Genomic DNA, 23,083 nt, shown 5'->3' with positions numbered 1-23,083 from the left:
TGGAAGTGGGTGGGGGGGAGGGGGGAGTAAGGCAAGGGGTAATGAAGAGGAGGAGGAAGGGTAGAGGGAAAAGGAGGAAAGGGAGGCAGTGATCAAAAAGTGAGCCAGAAGGTAATAGGCAGGGACAGCGTACAGTTGGCCTGCAGTGCTGAGGGGAAAAAAGCCAATGAATCATCTTGGAAAAAATCAAATAAAAAAGGGAGGGATTAGTGAAAGTTTAATGGTTGACTTGAACTGACAGTACAACAGTGTGCAAGGAGAAGTGAGAGACTGTAAAGCAGAAAGACAGACCAGATAACGGACAGAGACAAAGGGAGACTTCCTGTTAAGTCCTGTGCAGTTATGACGGATGCAGTGAACGCTGCTCTCCTTTGAGCAACAGTGAAACTTTCTTTGAATGCGATGACGGATGAACTGCTCAGTGAAACTTTATTCAGGAGATCTCCCTTTTCTGGAACCGTTCATGATCTGTCTTTCCTTATCTCATCCACCTCTCTCAGGTGGAGAACTTAATAGAGCAGGAAAGTAGTTTCCCAAACTCATCCATCACTCCGTCTCTCCTCTATTCCTTCAGTCCAGACTGGAAGGATAGATGGGTTTAGAGCGAGGATGAGGAAGAAAGAGGAAGCTTATGTCATCCATCACCTTATTGCCAACATCAGTGAAGGAGAGATCACACCGGTGGGGGAATTTAAAGAATGGAATATAATTGAACCAGTTGATTAAAAGACAGAAGTCCTTTGGATCTCGAGTGTAGCAACCCATCTGGCCAGTTACTGTGGCAGCAGCTGTGTAGGTCTGAGATGATTCCCAGGAGTGTGTATGTGTGTGTGGTTCCTGGTGTGCACCTAGAGGGTTCCCCATCCAGTCCAAGGAACTCCACTCATAAATCAGGTAATGAGACAGAAAGGCTTACTTAGCAGGATCTATAGAAAGAACCAACACGGCCTTCCAGTCTGCGCTCCAAATCTGATGTTCTTAATGGGAAGTTTTCTCTAGTGAGAAACATTCGCACCTATTAAGTTTGGACAAAACTGGGGCAGGGAAGATTTTCTCATAGGAATAGTGCTGTTTTTACTTTTTTTTGTTGTTGTTTGTTTACTTGTTACTAAGTGCTTTAGCTAAAGAAATTAAGATTCTCACTCTGTTGTTTTGAAAAGTTGTACCAATCTAATAACAAAATACTGATGAGAAAAATACAATAATGTAATGTAAACTAAATTAACTACATTCATGTTCACCTATTTAATTAGTTTTATGTCACAAAGTGTCAATAACAGACCTATTTTGAGGCTAAATGGTTAGCTAATAAAAACTAGTCATCTAATAGCATGCTAGGAAGCTAATAGTAAGTTGGCTACACAAGTAACTAGTATTCTAATAGTATTTTAAAAAGCAAATTCCAGGCTAAAAAGCCAATAGACTATCAAAAATAATAGCAGATGACCAAGCTAATTTTAATTTTGATCAATTATTACTGGGCTAAGGAGGTATTAGTTAGCAAACAAACAAAGGCTAAGAGACTAAAAGTAAACTAAGAGTCTAGCAATATTTTAATGAGTTAACAGTAAGCTAACAAGCTACTAGAAACCAAACAAATAAATTGTATGGCAAACAAAACAACTAGCAATAACTTAATTACCTAAGAGACGATTATAGGGATAAAAGGCTAACAGTAGACCTACAAACTAGTAGGCTACAAAACTAATACTTGTTAATAGAAGGCAAACAGGCTAACAGTAGGATAGCAAACTAAAACAATAAGTTTAAAATAGCCCAGTAAGCTAGTAGTAAGAGGTCACCAAATTCACAGTAGGCTGCTAAATTATTTACAGGTTAGCAAGCCAATATACAGCTTTGCCCAACATTTTGCATGCCCATGTAGATTTAGGGTTAAAGTTTGTTTTTGTTTTTTTCTCATTTGACCTACTTGTTTCTTCTGAGTGGAGGTAATATTAGCATTTTTAAGAGACCTTGACTTCAGTCTAATAGAGAATCTGTGGACGAGGATGATAGCAAGAAGCTCTTGCAACTTTGTAGACTTTGAACTAATCAAAGATAAATTGTCAAAATGACAGGAGTACGTTTGCTATAATGCCAATAAAAACGTCACTATTGATTACAGAAAAGGTTCCAAATAATTTCATATAGAAGTCTGGTACTTCTTTTACCTTGCTTTACTGTCTGTTCTCTTTTTGGGCCAGAGACAGACTTCTTGGTTGAGTGAACGCAATTTTAAATCTGCCAGGGGTGTGAATAATTTAGAACTCAATTTTGCCTAAAAAATGTTAAGACTTGTTCAAAAAGAGTCTTTATGGGCCAAATATTAGATGAGCGGAGTAGCCTTTTTGTTAATTAAATAATTTAAAGAGGAATGATCATACCGTAGTGAATATTTGAAAGCTTTCAATCTAAATGCTTATGGGAAAAGATTTTGATTGTTACTGACATGGAGAAAGTAAAACAACTGAAAGACTCCTGTTACCATTTACACATTACATTAGATTTAAGGAAAATTTTAAATAAAATAAAACATGAATGACAGTGAATATGAGTAACTAAGTGAATCAATTTGTGACGTTTTGTTTCCATGGATATTTTTGAAATAAATAATGAAGAGATGCTGACCTTATAGGGCCGGAGTTTTACCTCCTCTGAGTGCTGTCAACTTAATTATTTGAAATTCTGGTTTTCGGGTCACGGCTGCTGACAGCTAATTTTGTCCTTGCTGGTAATTATCGATATTGACGACAGGGGAGGTCCACCTGAACAGCAGTCACGTGGGGTGAACCGCCGGGCGGCCGGCTGTGGAGTTTGCCCATCGCTGAACACCTGGGGAGATGTGCGTGCCAGAAACAGAGGAAACAATACGGCCTCCGGTGTGCTCAGACTCCTAAAATAAAAGGCACCTCAGCTTGCTGACATACTTTGTCATGTGCTATGCTCCTCAGCACCTCCGAACCTGATTTGAACGCGACACCAACACTTTCTCATCTTGTCAGATGCTCTCTATAAACAGGCCTATAATTTTAGACGTGACACAACATGGCCGCTGGGCAGACCGAGGAGATTTAGGGCGTCTTGGAAACGTCTGCGGGAGCGGCTTTAAATCTGAGCAGGTGGGTGGAACTGTTGCTGGATGCAACAGCGTGGCTCTTTCACTGGGAGTTCGTATTCACAAGATTCTTCATCATCTCCTGAACTGCGGGCATTACTCTTACTCTGCTCTACTTACTGTCTTGCAGGTGCGAGGCGAGCTAAGGCAGACAGAGACAGATGCAACTGGTTCGCTTCTCATGCATCTAACTCTGTTGCATAAGACGGAGTTATGTTTTACCCTGCAGCTGCCCCAATTACGTTGCTCTGCGGCAGGGAAAAGTGTTTATTGTGGGATTGGGAAGGCCAGAGTCGTGGTTGTCTTCAATCCTAATTGTGTGATGAAGCAAACAGGAAAGTCGTTCAGCCCTAAATCAGCCCTGTATTATGAACAGAGCAGAGAGGGTGAGGCCAAACAAGAAACAGGGGGATGTGGGAGAAGAAAGTTGTTGTTTTTTTTGTCCGACAACAACTTAACTAGTCTTGGGAGTGAGTGAACAAAGAGAGGCGAGGTCAAGGTTTCAGAACCAAACCTCTGTTGCTCTCACTTCACTGGCCTTTCCTCTTCCACAAATAGAAAGTCACTCTCCCTAAAGAAGGCTGTGCTTCTTTTTTTTTTAAAATTACATTAGGAAATTTTATAGGAAGATTAATAAAATAAGACCTCCTGCTCCCACTTTTACCCCTTCTACTTACTCAGTTCCTTCACTGATGTGGCCGGTGAAGCCTTCTCTCAAAAGTTGGATATAATTTCTGAAACAAAGGGAAGCAAGTGCAAACACACAAAGAGGTCAGGGTTAACCTCTCTGCGATGGTTGCACCTGCTCCCTGTATTTTCACTTTTAAATTTCACACAAAGTCAAAGAATATTTGACAGACCATCTAGGACAACCTTTGAAAGGAGTTTTAGATCCCACTGTGTTTGTTAACTGTACTGCAAAAACGTACAGGAGCTAAAAAGTAATTCAACTATTGATTTGAACCAGTGGTAGAGATGGTCACTCTAGTGGCGTCCGCACCAAGCCAGCCTTTAGGTTTGTGATTGGTAACAAACACTTAAAAAGAATAGTTCTTCCTTAAAAAGTCTCCGGTGACTAGGTCATCCCTTCTGGTATAATGTAGACTCAACTGCGAACTCTGTGTGACATCGATGATCTTTGTCTCTAATAACACATGATTAAATTTGTTCACCCGATAAATCATTGAAAAACATACCGCACCATCATCCTTCAACCACTTCTTGTCGTCCTTTTTGTCCTGCCATGTTAGGACAACCAGTTGTCCCAACATCTGGTTGTTGACCAAATGACTTGTACAATATGAAAAAACTGTTTCTATTGCCGTTTTCAATACAGTCGAGAAACCACCTCATCCTAGCGCAAAAACTTTTTCGAAATTGCCCAAAATTTTTTTGTAATTCAATGGAACCCAATATAGTGTCAATGCAAGTGTAGGAGGCTGAATTCAGTTAACCTAATGAAGAGCTCAATGCCTAAGTATCCAAAATGCTACATCTTAGGAATGGCTGGTTGCAAAGGGCAATTGCCATTGCTACATCAAGTCCATCAACACCGAGACCATTGACTCCCCTACATTTACAATATCATATTCTTTAATCCTGTGCTGTTTCTCTGCTTTTGTCTGTGAAAGAATCAATTCCACTTGATTGGCAGGAGAATATTTCAAAAACTGTGTTCCTACAACCACACCGCCAACAACAAAGTGAATCGTTAGGGCAGGCTGCTGAAAACTGGAAAAGGTAACGCCAGTCCCACTGACATGTCACAACATCCAGCTTGTGTCATGAGATTTCACCATGACTCATCTGTAGTTCAACTGGAACTTCAAGAAGACCTGTTCCATCGACCTACAAATTTAGATTTGCTCATTTCGAACGAGATCTAAAACCTCCTTTTTCGTAATGTGTTGAAAGGTCTGTCAAATAGCAAGGAAGAACAGTTAGAGGAAACAGAGAAACATTCCCTGTCCAAAAGCAACCTGAACAGCCACAACTCCTGTACACATTCCCCCACTTTTATCGTCAATGCTTCCCTTCACGGGGGAAAATGTGAGGTGCCGAGGATTAGGCGTGCAGGTTGCTTTTGCACATGGCCACTCTCAAAAACATAATAGCATACATTTCTGAGGTGGTCGTTTTTCTTTTTTTTGGGAAATACAGACACAGTAAGGCTCCTCATTGGTTGTTGGACCGATGAGTAAGCACACCACAGCACTATGAGTGTACCGTGATCGTGTGAGTGAGAGCACATTGGTTTGGATTGAGTATGTTGGAAATGGGTCTGGAACCAGAGCTACTGTTGTGACTGTGCAAAAGGTGTCTAGAATAAGCTGTGAAGTGGAAAGGATGTTGAGTTGGCCACTCGGTCGAAACGAGGATCTTACAATGAATCTCAATCCCAATGGTCGATTCATTGGGTAAAATGGCTGCTGCTCTAAAAGCGGCTGAAGGCGCTGGTTGGGTCTGGTTGTCCGATCACATTTTCATGAATCAGGAAGTGTGGATTAATGGGGGATCCGGAAAATGAATGAGGGATAGGGATTGGCAGGAACGTAATATTTAGAGCTTGGATGACAAATGAAATGGATGGAAAGATTTGAGAAGGGCAACGGAGATAAAAGCAGCACCAGTGCATCTTAATGCTTAGATAGCCAAACAAAAAAAGAGCTAAACAACAATGATTTCCCATAATTGCCAGGCACCCTTTTGGTTTAATGCGACGGCTGCTTTTATGCTCCCGTCCTTCGTAACGAATGGCTCAATATTAAATCTCAAAACTCAGTGTCTGCCAGGGAATGTGCTTTGACCTTCATTGTCAAGGAAACGATGTCCAATTCTGAAATCCAGCAAACACTGAGTCTAAAAGAAAAAGACAACTGTCAACGGAAACAGTTACTGGAAGCAAAAAACAAATAAACAAACAAATAAATAAAAAAACACAACCCAAACAATTATTTAACCAATTTTCCAGATTGCTCTGCTGTCTCACTTAAAAAAAATCCAAGAGAGAGGAGAAAGGGTTGGAAACAAACGACAAGAGAGCAGAGCAAATTGTGGAGTCCGGAAGAAAAGAGGTAAAGAAACAAGAAAAATGTGACATTGTTCAAAATGACAGGGTGTGAAAACACACTCTCTCATCGGCACTTCTGAATGCACATGAGCACGCACACACACGCGCGCGCACACACACACGGCAGACTGACACACCTTTCTGAGTCATACTTGAGCTGGATGGACTCATTGAAATGAGTGAAAGCAAGTGATTGGATAGAGTGGATGGCAGGGCGGACTAACGAGAAAAACAGCGCAACAAGATACAGACCGATGGGAAGCTGGTAAACCGCAGAATGAGAGCGTCTGTGCCTTTCTTATTTTAACTCAGTCCATTTTTATTAGATTTTTTAAAATTTTTACCCGCAGTCTGACCTTTATCACTCTAAAACCAGAAAGACATCATCTAGAGAGACAAATATATAATCTATTACAGTTCCACAAGAGGACTTACTAGATATACTGTAGGACGGTTACCGGTATACCAAGTTTTTAAAAAGTATACAGTTTTAAAACGACTAAAAACTTTTATGAAATGCCATAGAAAGCCTTCTCCTACCTGGTGCTGAACACTGCTGGTCAGATGGATGAACAAGGGCTGCTACACTTTTCTCAAAACAAAAGCTGTTAGGTTTCAGGCTCAATGCTCTGAGGACCAGAACAGCTAAAGGGAATGAGATTCTTTGCAAAGGATACTTGACTACCAAATGTAATCAGTTTTATATATTTTTTTTTTGCTCAAGTCCATACATAAATGTTGAAATAAATGAATGGTGAAATCAATTTTAACTGAAAAATCAACTTTACTGTTGTGTCCGAATAGAAATGAGCTCATGCTATATATTTTTGTTTTAAATTGTGGAAATACTACAATGACATGAGACTGTTGTGCTTTTATGCAAAGGTTGTTGTAATGTCATAATGCAACTTTCTGACACACAAAGCAAGATTTACTTAGCATTATTTAATCTGGGATTAAATCCCAACAAGAGGTTCTCCTGTTGCAGCAAACACAGCAGAAGACGCACAAATGCTTCACAGAATCACAGGAACGGTTTCCAGAAATGTTAAAAACTAAAGTGAGTTAAAGGTAGAGACCAAAAACATTCCAGGATTAGATATTTGCTGAAGTTATATGCGTATCCACTGCTTGCGTCTCGATGTTGAGCAAGAGGAGTGAAACTGACTTAAATCAATGTATGACTGAAAAAAAAAAACACAGTAATTAAAAAAAAGATACAAAAAAAAATTTTTTTTTCTACAGAATTAAAATGTGACAATAAAAAAATGCAGATTATTAAAAAATTTGACAATTTAAATAATATGACAAGACAATAAGACTGGAAATAAAATAAAAAATATTACATAATAGTGGTATTCCTTAAACTACTAAAATTACAAATACTGATCTATGTTACACTGTATAATCCATTAAGATGATTTTTTGGGTGAAGTAGAGGGCAAATTAATTACCTTATCAAGCCACCAATTTATTTCAATATTTAAATCTAATTTTGGAACAACTCGCTGTCCATATACTTATATAATTGTGTCAAAGTGAAAGAGTAGAATTTGTGAATTTTAAAAAGGCAGTAAAGTAAACTTTTACGTTGGAAATGTGAAAATAAAAGTGTTTTTAGGACACTACTCCAAGACGAACATCATTTCATTAACTGATTGCTGGTGTACCTCAGGGCAGTGTATTTGTCCCACTTCCTTTTTCACAATATCTTCTTTGTTCAACTTGGTGAACAAAGATTGAAGACGACAAATAACAGCAGTGGAGACATTTCTACTGCACTCAGTTTTCCCACTAATCTTCAAATGACAACTGAAAACATGAGACAGTAGTGAATTTAATACAGCGCTTTAATAACAACAACCCTACACAATAAGGCTGCTTTTTGTTATGATGTTTTTTTTTTCTTTAGGCAGCCACTGAAATATTCATGGAGACATGTTTCAACATGAAACATTAATTCAAGATGTTGTCAGTGCATTGTCTCTTCCAACCACACACGTCAAGCTAAATAATTCAGCTGTAAAGCACAAATTGCTTTAAAACCTTGAACAATGCTGAGTATGTTTTTTTTTTTTATCTGCCATTACGCTACTTTGGATTTTTCCATCAGTTGTTGGTCTCTTTCGTAGACAGTTTGACAAGCAAATCAGGTTCAGCTGACAAATACACATGATGGGATATGATGGCAGTACGACAACTGAAGATGAAGTTTGTCTGTTTAAGGGAAAGGAGAACTTGACCTACTTCAACTAACACAAACCTAAAACGGTTGCTCTTACGCAGCGTTTAATTGCTGACCGCTTTTACTTTGTCTTGTCACATTTAACACTCCCCTTAGTGCTGCTGCCTACACCTTGTGCCATCCACTGTTTGCAGGCCTGGGCTGCTAATTTCAGAGGCGACATGCTGAGGTATGTCACCGTCTCTCTCCGCGTTCCGCGCTGATCTGAGGTTTTCTTGCCTCTGTACCAGCACCCACTCACCCTCCTCATTTATTCATCTTTTCCCCAAAGAACATCTGTTATTAATTACAGTGCGGCGACAGAGGAATAGAAGAAAGAAAGAGGGGCAATGAGAAACTTCCGGCAGATTCATCTCTGTTAGCTCTGACCCAGTTAGAGCGAGGGATCAGCATCGGCTGCCTTGCGTTTATCCTTATGCGTTCAGGCTAATAGACGAAGTGACGTCGTTAATGGACTGTTGAGTTGTTTTGCACATACCTACGCTTTCATTTTGGACTGTAGAGTGTGTGTTTTAGTGGTGCTAGGGGGAACCAACAACTGACCAACTTGTTGCAGAGGTGCAGCAACCCAATGAGGCACATTATAATTGCTTAGAGTTGCCTTTGATTAATAATAAGTGGAGATAGATTAATCCTAGTCTGGACTGCAGCCTTTTATTCTCTTTATTTCAGTGCCATCATGCAGTGTTTCTTTTCTGCTCGGTCACTGGGTTTCGTTTTCACTTTGAACTGAAATGTGCTGCACAAATAAAACTGATTAGCTGTAACTTGTCAAGTTCTGGACACCAAATGTTCTAGCAGCTCTTAGGAAATACTATTCAGTTGCACTTTAAAAGATTATGAGAAAGTCTAAATGTAAAAAAAAAAAAAAAAAAAATTGAAAAAATTAGCAACGAGATAAGCAATAAAGTAAGATAAGATCAAATATGCTAAATTAAGCTAAACTAGTTACGATAAGCAAATTGTCAGCCCCCAAGTGACCAAATATTCATTAGCCAAACTAATCAGACAGCTAAGTTTCACCTTTAGCTCTAGACATCTTAACCATTTGTGTGACGTAAAGTGAGATTAGGTAATGTTTGCTTTGGGTCACTGCTGCCTTCTTTAGTCACAGTTCCCATGTCTGTTTGTGTAATCCCTCGTTCCTCTGTGATGAATCCAAATAAATGCTCTTCCTACACCATCCTCACTCCTTTTGTTCTTCTCCTCCCTTCTGTGCTCCACAAACTGCTGCTCCAAGCACAGTGCGAACTAAAGATAAGAGTCCAGACCCAAAAAACACGCTGCGTTCACAGCCAGGACACATGTGCACCCACACACACACACGCACACACACACACACACACACACACTGAAGCGTTATTCTGGGAGTGCGGGTAACAGTTCGCACACAACGGGGTTGTGGTGGAGTCCAGACCCCAAACACAACCTCGCAAGTAACAGGCTGCGTGGGCGCTGTGTTTGGTGTGTCGTCTTGTGTCGTCACTTTCATAATTACACGTGTTTAAAAAAAAAAAAAAAAAAGTGTTAGAATGTAGCAAAGGAGCTCTCCCCTGAGGCTAAATGTTGCATTTAAGAATCAGATGGCTGCGGCGGTCTGCCTCTCAGACAGAAATCTAGACAGAGATGGAGCGAGGATCAGAGGACGAGGCTGGCTGCTCCTGCATATTTTACGACCTGTTCTGCAGCCATCTGCTCTCTGACATGCTCACATATACACACAAACACACACACACACACACACACACACGCAGGCGTTTGAACTAGCGGTCAAATTTCCTTTCCAAGAATGTGCGCCTGCTTAGACACACACACACTCGCGCCCTCATAGGCACAACGCCGTCGGCACGCTACCGCAAACCATTCATAACGCTGAGCTATTGATAGGATTGTTATTATTGGAGATACTTGTCTGTGGATTCCATCTATCATAGCAGTACCTTGAGTGGATTGCTATAGAAACGGGCTCTGATGATGCTGCTAGGTGTGTGTTCTGGTAGTGCTGAAGAAGACCAACCAGTAACTGTTGCAAAACGCTGCTCATGGGCAAAAATGAGAAGCATAACACAGATAATAACTTTGTCTGTCCACCTCGAGGTGATCATAATGAATTGATTTACATATACTGTATTTACAGCAGCTACTGACCACCTGGTCTAATCACTTGAATAGCTGCAAGATTACTTCTTATAAAACTATCACAGGTATCAATGTACAATTTATAGCTTTTTCAATGTTTTGTTGAATTAAATTAAAGTGTGACAGGTGAGTTACAGACTTCATAAAACTTACTGTCCATAAGATTTAAGCATTTAATTTAGAAATGTTTTGTGTTCTTTTACAGACCATCAAATATGATACATCGACTAGTCTGCCTCCTGTAATTGATACTGTAGAAGCACTTGATGATTAAGGAGAGAATCTGGTTGCTTACAAGCAAAATGGTAAGAAGTGAAGGACAAATAAGTCAAGTTAAGGTAATTATCTTAGTTTATAAACCAAACTCAGACATTATTTTGCCCAAGGGGAAACTGGACTGAAATATTTTAGGCTAAATTAAACTCAAACATATAATTAGCTAGCAACTGGCTGCTTGTTAGCAAGATATGAAGAAGGGATGCTAATTAGCTTCCTTATAAACAGAGCTAAGATTGTTTAAAGATTAGTTTATGTAAGATTTAATTAAATATATACAAAGTAATTCTAAATGAAGCTAAATTATGATAAGATTAGATTTGCTAAGCTAATTGTAGCTAAAGAGAAGAACTACAGAGTAATGGGTATTTATGAAGTCAAATGAAAAAGTAATTGAGTTCAGTTACATCCAACGATTCTAGTTAAATAATAAATAACCAATATACAAATAGTTATGTCATTCTTTTTTAGTTAAACTGGCCATTTAACTTCAGTTCACTGCACTGTTATCATAGTACTAATGGTTCCCTTTGCATCCAATTTTCTGCTTAAAAGTCAACTTTATTCCTCAATCTCAAAATCCAACATGGTTGCTGTGCATATAAAATTACAGTAAAAAGTTGTTTTTTACTTCAAAATGTTTGTGAGATGTCAATGTTTGTTATATTCCCATACAAGCCTCTAGTAATGAATATGTCTCATTACAGGTTGTGTGAAATTCTGAAAAGTAGCTGCTGGGTGACAAGTGATGACAATCGTTGCCATCCTGAACAAAACAATAAGCAAATTCCAATCATTCATGCAACTGCAATGCATTTAATTCAGAAGCAATATTGTTCTAAAAATCAGTTCATCTCAGAAGGAAAACGGATATCGATGAAACACAACTGGCCACAGAAATGTATCGTATCGATTTGTGAAGTTGCGCACATTTGATAAGACATTTGCTTTGTTGCTGGGACAATTGGTACTCAAATAAGGGAGCAATACACCAGAACCCTCAATGACTGAAATGCCATCAAAATCAAAAGCAAAGAACTTACTTTAGAAAAAACATGGCCATGTTTCCTGACTACAAGATGTGAGTGTACAAGTTCCCGTGCGGTACAAAATCATTGTTATTGTTTCTGCGCATCTTCTGAAAGAAGATCACTCAAACCACATATTTAAAATATAAGAGGTCAATCAATGCTTAAAGTCAAGGTTCCTCTAGTTGTTTCCCATTACCAAACTGTCCCTGTCTCAACCCAGTCCGTCTTAGGCTGGATCAAATTAGCTAAGGTCTTTGTTCGTTCATTACGGTGGAGAAGCTGCGGTGCGGTGCTGTGGACAGTGGATGGATCGCAGGCAAGAGTGGAGCAGCTGTGAAAGACAAAGCCACGACAGAGAAAACAGGTAACAGTATGTCCAGCGGATTGAAGGCTGATGGGAGAGAGGCAGGGGGGCGGCGACGCAGGATGGGGCCCTACCTCCCGTGATCACTGAAATTAGAACCCTAGCCACCATGGTGGGTGGTCGTGGTCGGTGGCAGCAGGGGGGGAGGGTGTTCAAGGGGACACATACAACATGCTGGAAACTCTGTACCTTTCAGTGTGCCGTCAGAGAGGGCCCAACTCACCCCCGGAACCAATAAATCTAGAGGAATGAGACCGTGTTAGTCAGAGGCTGAAGAAAGCAAGGAAGGAAGGATGGACTGAGTGTTCGAAAAGAGAGAGAGAGAGACAGAGAGAGTTAAAGAGAGAGAAAGAGGGAAAGAGGGATGGAGTAAGGTTAGAAGGAAGCGATGAAAGATTTTAGCTGGTTTATGTGCCTGTGTTAGGTCTTTCCAGTTATTCTGAGTCCAGTTCTTCCGATCAATGTTGTCAATTTGTTCCCAGAACTTTCACAAGGTGGACGTTTTCAGCTACCTACTGTATACCCAACGTCTTGTCCAGTTACCCCTGTAACTCTTCGACATTTGCAGGTAACCGTGGCTTTCTGTGGTGACACACTGCTAAGAAACCATCTTTCGGCACGGTTGTATGAGGGGAGGCGCAACGTCCATCTCAAAATCGGGCAAAGATATTCAAAAAGGAACAAACTGTAGATGTGAGAAGAAAAAATAAAAGATGCCCGTCCTTCCAACACAACGTTTGCGTATGTATTCTGTGTGTGAAAGGGGAGTTTTCTCAATTGGTCAGATACTCTTGTCAGACACCTTCTGTAAAAGGAAGATTAATTTTCCATCTGTATTTCTCAAGAACTTAGCTTATTATACAGGAGAGATCTATAAACTGTAAGCTCTAAGTAACTATTTGTGTCCACTGCTCCTTGTACCAAGTAATAAAAAAGAAAGCACCTTTAAAATATGAGGTAAGATACAGAGATGCACCGAGAGAAATTGGTTGTTGATTGGCTATAGTTAGCATAGTCAACTTCTCAAACTCTAAAATTGGATCTTTTTCCATTCATTGAAGCCATCTTATTAGGTTAGCACTAGACAGTCATGACAGTGCGAACGAAAACTTAAAATTAACCATTTTTGTTATGAGTACGGTATTAAAGTAAGGTAAAAAAAAAAAAGTACCTAAAACACTTAAAAGAATAGACATGTCTGCTGTATCCACAATATCAGGTTTTTTGAAACAGTGAAAATCCATGAACATTTGAGACCTTCACTAAATATGCTTATAACTCCCTAATTTGATCATTCACACAGTGAATATACTTCAATATGCATTACTGCGCACATTGGAAACCATTTTAGCACAACCACAGGAGCTAATATCAACAGTGTTCCTTATTTTCAATCTTCAGGATATAGCTAATCAGCACCAATGAAAATAAATGGTACTCCTGGATTGGTTGCTTTCAAAATGCCAGCCAGTAGAATGTCGAGTAGCATTGAATGTAATCATTTCAGCTTTTCATTCAAATATTTCAGATCTGCTGTACAAAAAAACAAAATCCCTGAATAGGCAGGTTGTAGAGTTACGTCACTCAGAAAATAGTGTTGATTACTTTGACTAAGTTAATTTGGACTGAAGTCCAAATCCTATCTCCCGATCAAAACTTTACAAAAAGCACAAAATAGAAAGTTGGCAGCAAAATTCTCATCGGTGCATCTCTGATACAATACCATGAATTCAGGCGCTTGATTCAAAACAAGGCTAAGGCTAGCGGGAGCTAGCACCACATTTTTTAAAGGTGTAGGAAGCAGTGGAAAGGGCAAAACTCAAAACAGGCAGTTTGTTATGATCTCCTATACAGCCGCAGGGGAGGGGAAATGAGCTCTCAGCCCTACAAATCTCCTCTGCAGTGATCCCACATCTCGGCTAAGGCGTAGCGTCCAGATTGTGGTTCGACCCTTGCCCCCTGCGGCTGTACTAAACCACATGCAGAAGAGAGGAAGGGAGGGGGGAGCTCACCTGATTTATTATCCAACAAGTCCCCCTCCCTCTAGCTCTGTGTATCTTCTACCATGCAAGCCCTGTATTTCAGCACCCACTGGGCATGCTTCAAAGGGCCATCCCAAGCACGACGTCTACGGTAGACCAGGCAAGGTAAGGGCAGTGGGAAAGGAATGACGGGGGAACTCCAGTGGTCAGCTGCTCTAACTCTGTAGACCATCCAACTTTGGGAGCTTTTCTCAACAACCAACGTGACAAACCTGCTGCTAGTATTGAAGGAGAGCAACCAAAGTCTGTGGTTAGGTCTGCAGAGCCAGAGCAGATGACCCCAGGACTACATTGCAAACTATCCTGGGGGAGGGAGGATCTAAAGGAAAAGGGGAAGAGGATTGTCAATAGAAAGGGAAGGTTCTACCGCACAGTAGCAACTATGATTGGCGCTAGCTCACTAATTGCGTTCTTCTAGATTCGGCCAAACCAAATTAAAAAGCAAAAGGAAAGAAAAAAATAAAAAGGCTCAAGCTCAAATTCAAGCAGGACTCAGAAAGATGTGGAAAGACTACCGACCAGCCAGCTCCTTCTCCTTACTCCGTCTCTTTTTCTCCATTCTTTTCAGTCTCTTCTCCTCCCTGCGTTTGGCCTCCTCGGCCTCCTGGTGGCGCCGACACTTGTGGAAGTTCTCCACCACCACGCCCACGAACATGTTGAGCACAAAAAAGGCCACGATCAGGAGGAAGGAGATGAAGTAGAGCAGCATCCACGGATTGTAGTTCATTATTGGCTGGAATACACAAGAAAAAGGGAATCATTTTAGTTTCCCAGAGGCTTCATGAAATAAAGACAAAAGTTACAATTACTTTTGTAACAGAATGGCTAAAGAACATGAATAGAAGGTGGTTGTTCCATGGTTATGAAAACTGTAGGTTCAAAATTGTTGTAGGAACTGGCAAAGAGTCAAACTAACCACAAGCATTAGTTCTGTCAACATCTTAAGATACTTACCTGTTGATCAACTCCTACAGCATCAAGGCCGTCATACATGATATCCACCCATCCGTCTTTTGAGGCCAGTACAAAAAGAGACATCAATGCCTGACAGAAAAGCAAAAGAGGGAATTTGTATTAAATGTGCACAATCTTCTATTTTTTTTAGGTTTACAATGCCATCATCACATCTCAAAGTCAGTAAAGTCAACGCTAGAAGAGGGATCTTCAAATCAGTCCTTGGGAGCCATTGTCCTGCAACTTTTAGATGTGTCCCTAGACTAACACACCTAAATCGATTGGCTGAATAACTTCCTCTGTATTCTGTCAAGTTCTCCAGACTCCTGCTAATGACCTCACTATTAGACTCGGATGTGTTGAAGCAGAGACACATCTAAACGCTGCAGGACACCAGCAGCCCTGGAGGCCTGGAGTTGACGACCCATAATACCCCACACAGTACTGCCAGCAATAGCTTGAAGGAGGTTTTGGGTTTGTTGTATATGATGCTGAAAGAAGGTCTCAACCAAGGACTTTATTTGGACTGGGGAATGGGCTTGTGTTTTGTTATTTAATAAAGGCCTAAAGAACTCACCTTTGAGTAATATTTAAGAATATGTAGGAGTTCACAGTGACGTCTTTGACAGTAGAAGCCCCTCAGTCAAACCAAGACTACCAAACAAGTTTATTCAATGTTTGGAAATAGAACCCAATAATAACACTCAATTTCTTCTTTCCCTGATGGAAATTTCAGTTCACGAAAGTTCCTCTAGGTTTCCTACTGAAACCAGGTCAGTTAGAAGTGATTGTGCCACAGAATCGAACAACTATTGGATACAGACAACAATAAGACTGGCTGAGCTAAGCTTCCTTCTAGGAGACCTCAAACAAGAAAGCAGAGTAACATTGTTATACAACAGAGTTGGTGGTAAGCGTGGTCAGTTATCGGTATCAGCATCAACCTGGTTTTAAGCTTAAGAGTTACAGGTTATGGGTATGGGGTTTCCTACCTGCCCCAGGTTGTCAAAGTTGTACTTGTGCCGGACCCATTTGTAGTGGGCCCCCTCGCAGTCTGTCCTGTTGGTTATGTTCCTCACATCCTCCCCCTGACACACATAGAACTTCCCCTTGAAAAGCTACGGAGAAAAAACACAAAACATCCATGAAGCCACTTCACAACTGTTGGGTTCGGTTCCAGCGTTCAGTGGAAGGAAAGCCCTTTCAGAGAAGGATTGTTTTCACTGAGAAAATGCACACTTGATTTGTTTCAGACTGTGAAATCAATACAGGAAGTTGAGATTTTAATGGGATCTCTGGTCAGAGCAGGGCCCAGCAAAGCTGTTTAGGTGACTGAGGTCAAGGCACTGTAACCTTGAAGTTAGCTTTTAATTTTAGGGTCTAAAGCAGGTGATATGTAGGAAAGCTTATACAAAATTAATCAACCCCTGCTTCGTAGAAATATTTGGCCAAATAAAATGCACATCTTTGGCTAGAAAGGCCTCAGAAATGAGGAGAAGATTCAGTATTCCTCATGGTATCCTCACAGCCAGTAATGTTTCATGACTTTACTTGGACAGATGGTTTATGGTCATTAGCACACTGATGAAGGATAAACAGAAGCTCAAACTGCTCCAAAGGCCCGGTCCCTATTGGTATGGGGAGATACTTGGCTTTGCACTCTTTACTCAGATCTAAGAGGTAATGCCCATGAATAATGTATATTGAAGAGAACATATGTAGAAACTAGAATTTGTTGCATTTGCAAGACAACAAAGGACTTTTCTGTGATCCTGCTGGGTATTATAAGCCTGGCAGGCCACCAGGTTTTACTTGTGCCCCCACCAGGCTAAGCATTGCTTATTTATTTAAGTTTTTTTCTTAAATGTTTGCATTTTTTAAGACTTTATAGTTGGTGTTTAGCTATTAATTGACCTGTAACACATATAACACATATTTATCGTATGATATTTTCAAATTTCCTGTCAACTTCATATATATTTTTAACTCAAAAACACGACGGATGAATGACTGCCCTAGCACCCAACCACTGGGCTTAGCAAGTTTTCTAGGGGAAACCTTGATCCTGTATGATGTAACGTTGCTAACCGTGAGCACTGAAGCTTGCTGTAGCGCCCTTTCCTCTCACCTGGACTCCAAGGATGCCAAAGATAATGAAGAAGGCACAGCAGATGACGACGATGTTCCCGATAGGCTTGAGTGACGACATCAGTGTCTCCACCACCAGCTTCAGCCCTGGGGCTCTGCTGATCACGCTGCAGCACATAGGACAGGGTGTTAGTGATCCGCATGGGCCTCTGTGTTTGTGCAGCAAGCGGTTAGGTCACTACTGTACAGATGAGACCAGATGGAGAAGGGATGCCTGGAGTGCTCGCTCTCTCTCTCTCTCTCTCTCTCTCTGTCTCTCCCTCTCTCCACCTCCATATACTCTGAGCATTGCAAGAGTCTAAGATAAGACACGCACATTGGTTTTTTTAATATTATTTCTTTAACGCAGTGCTTCGCAAAGGACTTTTTTTTAATTTTCTTTCTGCTCTCGTCGTTCTTGCCATCTTTTCGGTTTCTGCAGTTGAGGAAACAGACACATATAATTAAGCCAATGTACTGATGAGAATGTGCAATTAGTGCCAGCGAGGCACCCGGTGCTGCAGCTGAGCTCCAGATGAGCTTCCCAGCTAATCTGAAACCCAGAAGCACATACAGTATATACAGTGCCGCATATACTTTATCCCATATTGTTACTTTACAACCAGAAAAAAAAAAGAAAGTCTTTTATTGGGATTTTATATGACAAATAAGGTATAGTTGTGAACTGGAAGGAAAATGATAAATATGTCAACTTATTTACTATTATCATTATTATTCACTATTAAAGTGAATAATAAGCCCACTAATTAAAATCCAATGCAACTTCTAGAAACTAAAATTTTCACCTGTTCTTCGGAAAAATGCTCCAGCTCAATCAGACTGTGCTTTAACTAGGCCATTCTAACGCAGGTTTTCTTCATGTATTGTGTTGTATTTTTCTCCACCCATACTCCCAGGAACTCTGACCAGCATCCCTAACCCTGCTGTAGAAACCAATCCGTCCACAACGTGGCAGAACCCCGGTAGCGTTTTTGAATAAGGATGTTGTGTTCAGGGTAATGGGCAGAGTCGGTTTTTTGTAAAACATCCTCCATACGGAGCAAAAAAAAAGTCCAGTTTTGATCTCGTTTCATTAAAGTTTTCCTGTCAACAGATTCTCCCCCTTTGAGCTGAGAATCTCTCCAGCTCCTTCAGAGTTAATGCGAATCCGCCAGTAGAGCAGCTAATTTTTCGTTAGCACTTTAGGGTTTTTGCTAATTTTGAAAATACTTACCACATCTAGCTTCCCCCAAATTATCATTATTTTAATTTTTTCCGATAAATTCTAAATCTCTAATTTATTTGTCTGTGTTGTAAACTTTTAGTCGAGTTTGTCATCAGTGCTGAAGGTTTGGTTGTCAACTTAACAATTCTTCTAGTAGCTGCACTTTTATATCCGTGCTTTTATTTTGAAATCGGTGAAAACTGTTTATGCAGCAGTTATGTTTCCTCTCCTCAGGTTCTCCACTGATGATGCCGTGTGGCAAACTGCACTCTGCTTTAGCATCATATCAACATGGTTGAACGTAGCGCTTTAGCAGTTTAGCATTAGCGTGGCATTAGTGATGATAGAGCAAAGGTTTAGCATTTAGTACTCTATATATTTCAAATATATATTACAGTCACTGAAATATATATTTCAGTGACAGTAGAGTGACTGTATATGGGAACTTTCAAAGATATTAGACTGTTTTATGAACTCACCCGCTAAAAGATAACAGATGGAAACTAGCTTAAGCTAAATTTGGTGCAAATCATCTTTTATTAATGTTTTTTGCACATTGTTTATTACTCTAAATAAACTAACAAGCTAAACTACATACACACCACACTTTTCAGACTTTCTTTTACAAAACTATTTGAAAACCTTTTTTTTTTTGTTCTCCTTTCACTTCCCAACTACTTTTAGTATGTAAAATAATCACTTCAGGTGCTAACAAAACAACAAAACGTCCAACGTTCTCCTGCAGAAGTTGGAGGAAACGTGACTCACAAGCAGGTGTGACCGAAGCAATACAACGCTGCACAGTGAGAGAAGTCATTAGTGCTGATCTGCTCGGGCTTTGTTTCCCTCTCTCTCTTTCGCGAGTGCAGACGGCTGAGGGAAGTCTGAGTCAACAGCCCGATCGGAAGAGATAATGAGGAGCGTTGTCTGACAGCGGCCGCCCTGATCAATATGCCTGCTTCGAAAACACAGAGCTGAGCTGATCCTCGGTGTTCTTTTTTTTGTTGTTGTTTTTTTGTTTTTTTTTTAAGAAATAAAAAAATTCTAGGGCGCGAGTGCGATGCCGCCTCTGATCCGTAGGGGGCAGCAGCGTTCAAGAACTGCACGTCTCATTTTTCAGGAGGTATTTTACCAAGGTGTCCATGAATACCCAGTGTTTCAGAGCATATGTGTGTGCAATTAACAATTATTGCATGAGGACATAAAATTCCTCATTCGTCTTTCTACCTTCTTGCGTCATGCTCCACTTTCCAGCTTCAGTCTGAAAACAGTTAAGGAGGAAAATTGATGGAAGAACGAAGCACTTAGTCCCAATCAGTGTTCTCTGAGAATACAGTACAGGCTGTACACAAACGGGCGAAGGATTCGCCTTTGTACGGGACATGAAAAGGATGAGCTAGAGATGCGTGAAGCCGCTTGGAGGGGGAAAAAAAAACAGAAAAGTTCTTTGCTTCCAATCTAAATATCTGCATAATTTCACAGCATGTCCCTGTTTTGTGTGCGGCACAGAGGAGGAAGAGAGGAGCGCACGGCGATGCTCGACACCTGCACACCCGCCTCCATCTGCGCCGCCGGGAAATTATTCAGGAAAGCAAAAGGAGGAGAGGAGTTTGAGGGGTGGGGGGGACAACAAGTAGAAACAGGAGGCAGGGGTGTTCAAACAATGTGAACGCTGATTGAGTGATGCCGGGATGCAGAAAAAGAGATGAAAACAAGGAGAGGAGGAGGTTCAGCTTTTTATTATTGTGTTTTAAAAATTCCAAACTCGGTTTCTGGGTTTTGTTTTCTTTCTACAAATAGAAATCTGGGGGCTTTGTGTTCAGCCCCCATCAGTGACGCTTAGACGAAACGCATCTCGGCTGCCATAACGGCTGTAACTCAGCTTCGTCTTTACACGTCCAGAGGCTGGAAGTTTTGCCTGATCATCTTTACAAAGTCGCCCAAGTTTAGACTGGATGGAACGTGTCTGCCAGCAGCAGTTTTAAGGTCCTGCCACACATTTTCAACTGGATTTAGGACTATTTCTAAAAACATGAATGTGATTTGATCTAAGCCAGTCCAGCAATATGACTAGGGCTGGTATGCTGCTGGAAAATGAACATCAGTCCCAGTCTTAAGCCTTCTGCAGCTCATATTATGGAACCCCGCCTATTTTCAATTCAGTATTTGTGGATTCGCCTACTGGCAGATTCTTATGTGGAATGTAACTTCATATTTTGCAGAAAATATGCCAATTTAGAGATATTTTCCCAGAACATATCTAAAATATTCAAAAGAAAAAGCAGCTGGCGAAGCTGAAACACCAAGGTTCAGTGCCACTTGACATGCCAATGCCTGGTGTCTGCAGAGGACCATTTGCTGTTTGGCTGTTACCTCAAAGAGTGGAAAATAAGGAAGACCTGCTGTTTGAACATATCCCTGCTGGTTTCCCTCTCAGCGTAGTTTGCTTTGAGGCAAACAAGTTTGACATTGCTCTCATTTGAGCAGAGCAACTTCTTCCACCAAACGTAAATCGCTTATTTTCATGACTTTGCTTCAACAGTAGCTTCCTTGCCACCTAGTTTGAAAGGCTAGTCAGAGGAACAGGTGACGTGTGTCCTGTCGACAGCTTCTCCGAAGCTCCTCCAGAGTCACCACTGCCTGTTTCTCTGAGTAAAGTTCTCCTTCACCGGTCTGTCAGATAAAATGGAGAACTAAGTTTGGTATGCGATTGCGTCACATCAGTTCCATTGTCAAATAATAGCTAGAACAGATGTTCAAAGCTAGCATACTGTTTTATAACCTAACCTTAATTTGCGTTTCTCCATTACATCCTCTCTAACCCGTCTGCTGTGTTCCTTGGTCTCCATGATGCCGTCTGTTCAATAATGCTCTATAAAACCTCTGAAGCCTTCACAGAACAGCTGGAAAATGTGAAAACGCCCAGAAATGCGAATAGGTTCGATAAGCCAAGCTATAAAAAATCATGTTAATTACAACTGGATGCAAATCAGGGGTCAAGGAAGGCAACACAAGAGACAGCTAGTACATTAGCTTCCCCATCAGAGGGCTTGAGAAAATCACATCATCAGCTGACGAATGAGCTCAAACGGAGGTTGCCAGGAGCTGAGATTTATCAATCTACACACCTAATGACGAGGGGTGACCTACCGACTACAACGCCCGAAGCCTGGAGTCAAGCGGGATAAGTGGACCCTCCACGGCGGGTGACGCGGCCGGGGGTCGGAAACGTGCCGTTAGGTGACACACGGTGGAATCGGGGTCTACACCCTCAGCTCTAGTTGCGCGCCGGATGATAAACGACTCTGTAAGTGGGTGTGTGTGTTCACGGTCATGATCTGTTAAACAAAGCTGATGCATCATCCTGTCACATGTGCAGATGCTCTCGTACCCCGGGGGACCTCCTTTACCAGCGAAAGCTGAAGGTGCCGCGAATATCTTGACTCCGAGGGAAAACGGCAACACGCTCATGGAGAAATCATCTGTTGTTGCATTTTATGTGCGGCACTCAGTGTTCATACTGAATTTTCTCGCCACATGTTGCACAAAATGCAAAATGTGCCTTTATCCTTGGCTAAAAAAAAAATAAAAAACACAGAGAGGTATTTGCTAGTTCCAAGCTGCCAGGAATTTCGTCTTGGGAGCATGTTAATGATGACGGGTGATTGATACATATTCCCATATCAGCATCAGCAGCGCAGCATCGCCAGAGGCAAAAACACAAACGAACAAGATCCAATTCAAACTCCCTTTGAAGAGCAAAGCAGACACAATCAAACTGCAGGAACAGGCTGATCCTGGTATTAATGCTGAGGCATTGTGGATGACTAATCTGCGTCTTAGCTAATGTGTTTTAATAGCACCGAGGGAAACATTTTTCACTTGGTGGCTGCTTTATTGACTTTGAAGACAGTGAAATGCTTCAAAATGAGTGAACATCAAGGTTTAAAAATTATTTTTATTAAACATTGAACTGAAATGATTTATCTGGTGCTATTGCTAATGCAGAAATGCTTTTAGCTGTGGATCAGCACAAAAAAATTATGGTTGGATACAAACAAACATTATTTATATCTGGGTATTAGAGATAGGCTGGTTGGAGATGAGAGAACACTCGATGTGAACGTATACCTGGAATCCTGAAGGAGGTGGGTTACAGTCGCAAAACACAACCTGAATGAAGATGGCCACTTCTCCTTCATCAAATTAAATAAGATTGGTGTCCAACGTTTGTGCAGCAAAAAGTTTCTGTTTGTCCTGCTACCATTTTAAATATAGTAAGAAATCTTTCCAGAGGTCAACCAGCTGGTCCACATTTACAAAACCAAATGAAATGTGGTGCTCATCAATGGTGGTAAACTTTTGGTGGTTTGTGCGGCAATATTTTTGTGTGTGGTGCTGTCATTTCTAAGGTTAAAAAAAAAAGTTTCCAGAGGCCCCCAGAGAAAAACTTTTCGCTCCTTACCCCCCCTAAAAAAAAAAAAAAAACAAGCAA

General features: G+C 40.9%; 1 protein-coding gene and 1 long non-coding RNA gene across 14 annotated transcripts in view; one reads left to right on the top strand and one right to left on the bottom strand.

Moving 5' to 3' along the window:
• cacna1g (calcium channel, voltage-dependent, T type, alpha 1G subunit) overlaps nt 1-23,083 on the bottom strand; it is a 281,896-nt gene that overhangs the window by 28,987 nt on the left and 229,826 nt on the right. For 9 of the 13 annotated variants that reach the window (XM_016675902.1, XM_016675894.1, XM_016675897.1 and 6 more), the window contains 5 exons: nt 17,365-17,491; nt 16,229-16,354; nt 15,237-15,326; nt 14,823-15,015; nt 12,430-12,480 (listed from right to left, as the gene is read on the bottom strand). In XM_016675902.1, coding sequence (XP_016531388.1) covers nt 12,430-12,480; nt 14,823-15,015; nt 15,237-15,326; nt 16,229-16,354; nt 17,365-17,491 — 587 coding nt within the window. Of the gene's footprint in view, nt 1-12,429; nt 12,481-14,801; nt 15,016-15,236; nt 15,327-16,228; nt 16,355-17,364; nt 17,492-23,083 lie in introns of all 13 variants that reach the window. The other 4 variants (XM_016675859.1, XM_016675865.1, XM_016675870.1 and 1 more) reach the window with 2 other exon arrangements.
• On the top strand, nt 14-21,913 carry LOC107837206 (uncharacterized). The gene is made up of 3 exons (XR_001663209.1): nt 14-833; nt 8,935-8,948; nt 21,901-21,913. It is a non-coding gene; the product is annotated as an uncharacterized LOC107837206 (long non-coding RNA).

Source organism: Poecilia formosa, unplaced genomic scaffold (genome assembly GCF_000485575.1).
Source record: "Poecilia formosa unplaced genomic scaffold, Poecilia_formosa-5.1.2 Scaffold4, whole genome shotgun sequence".
NCBI lineage: Eukaryota > Metazoa > Chordata > Actinopteri > Cyprinodontiformes > Poeciliidae > Poecilia > Poecilia formosa.
The sequence above is the reverse complement of the archived record's forward strand: the minus strand, read 5'-3'. Positions and strand labels throughout refer to the sequence as shown.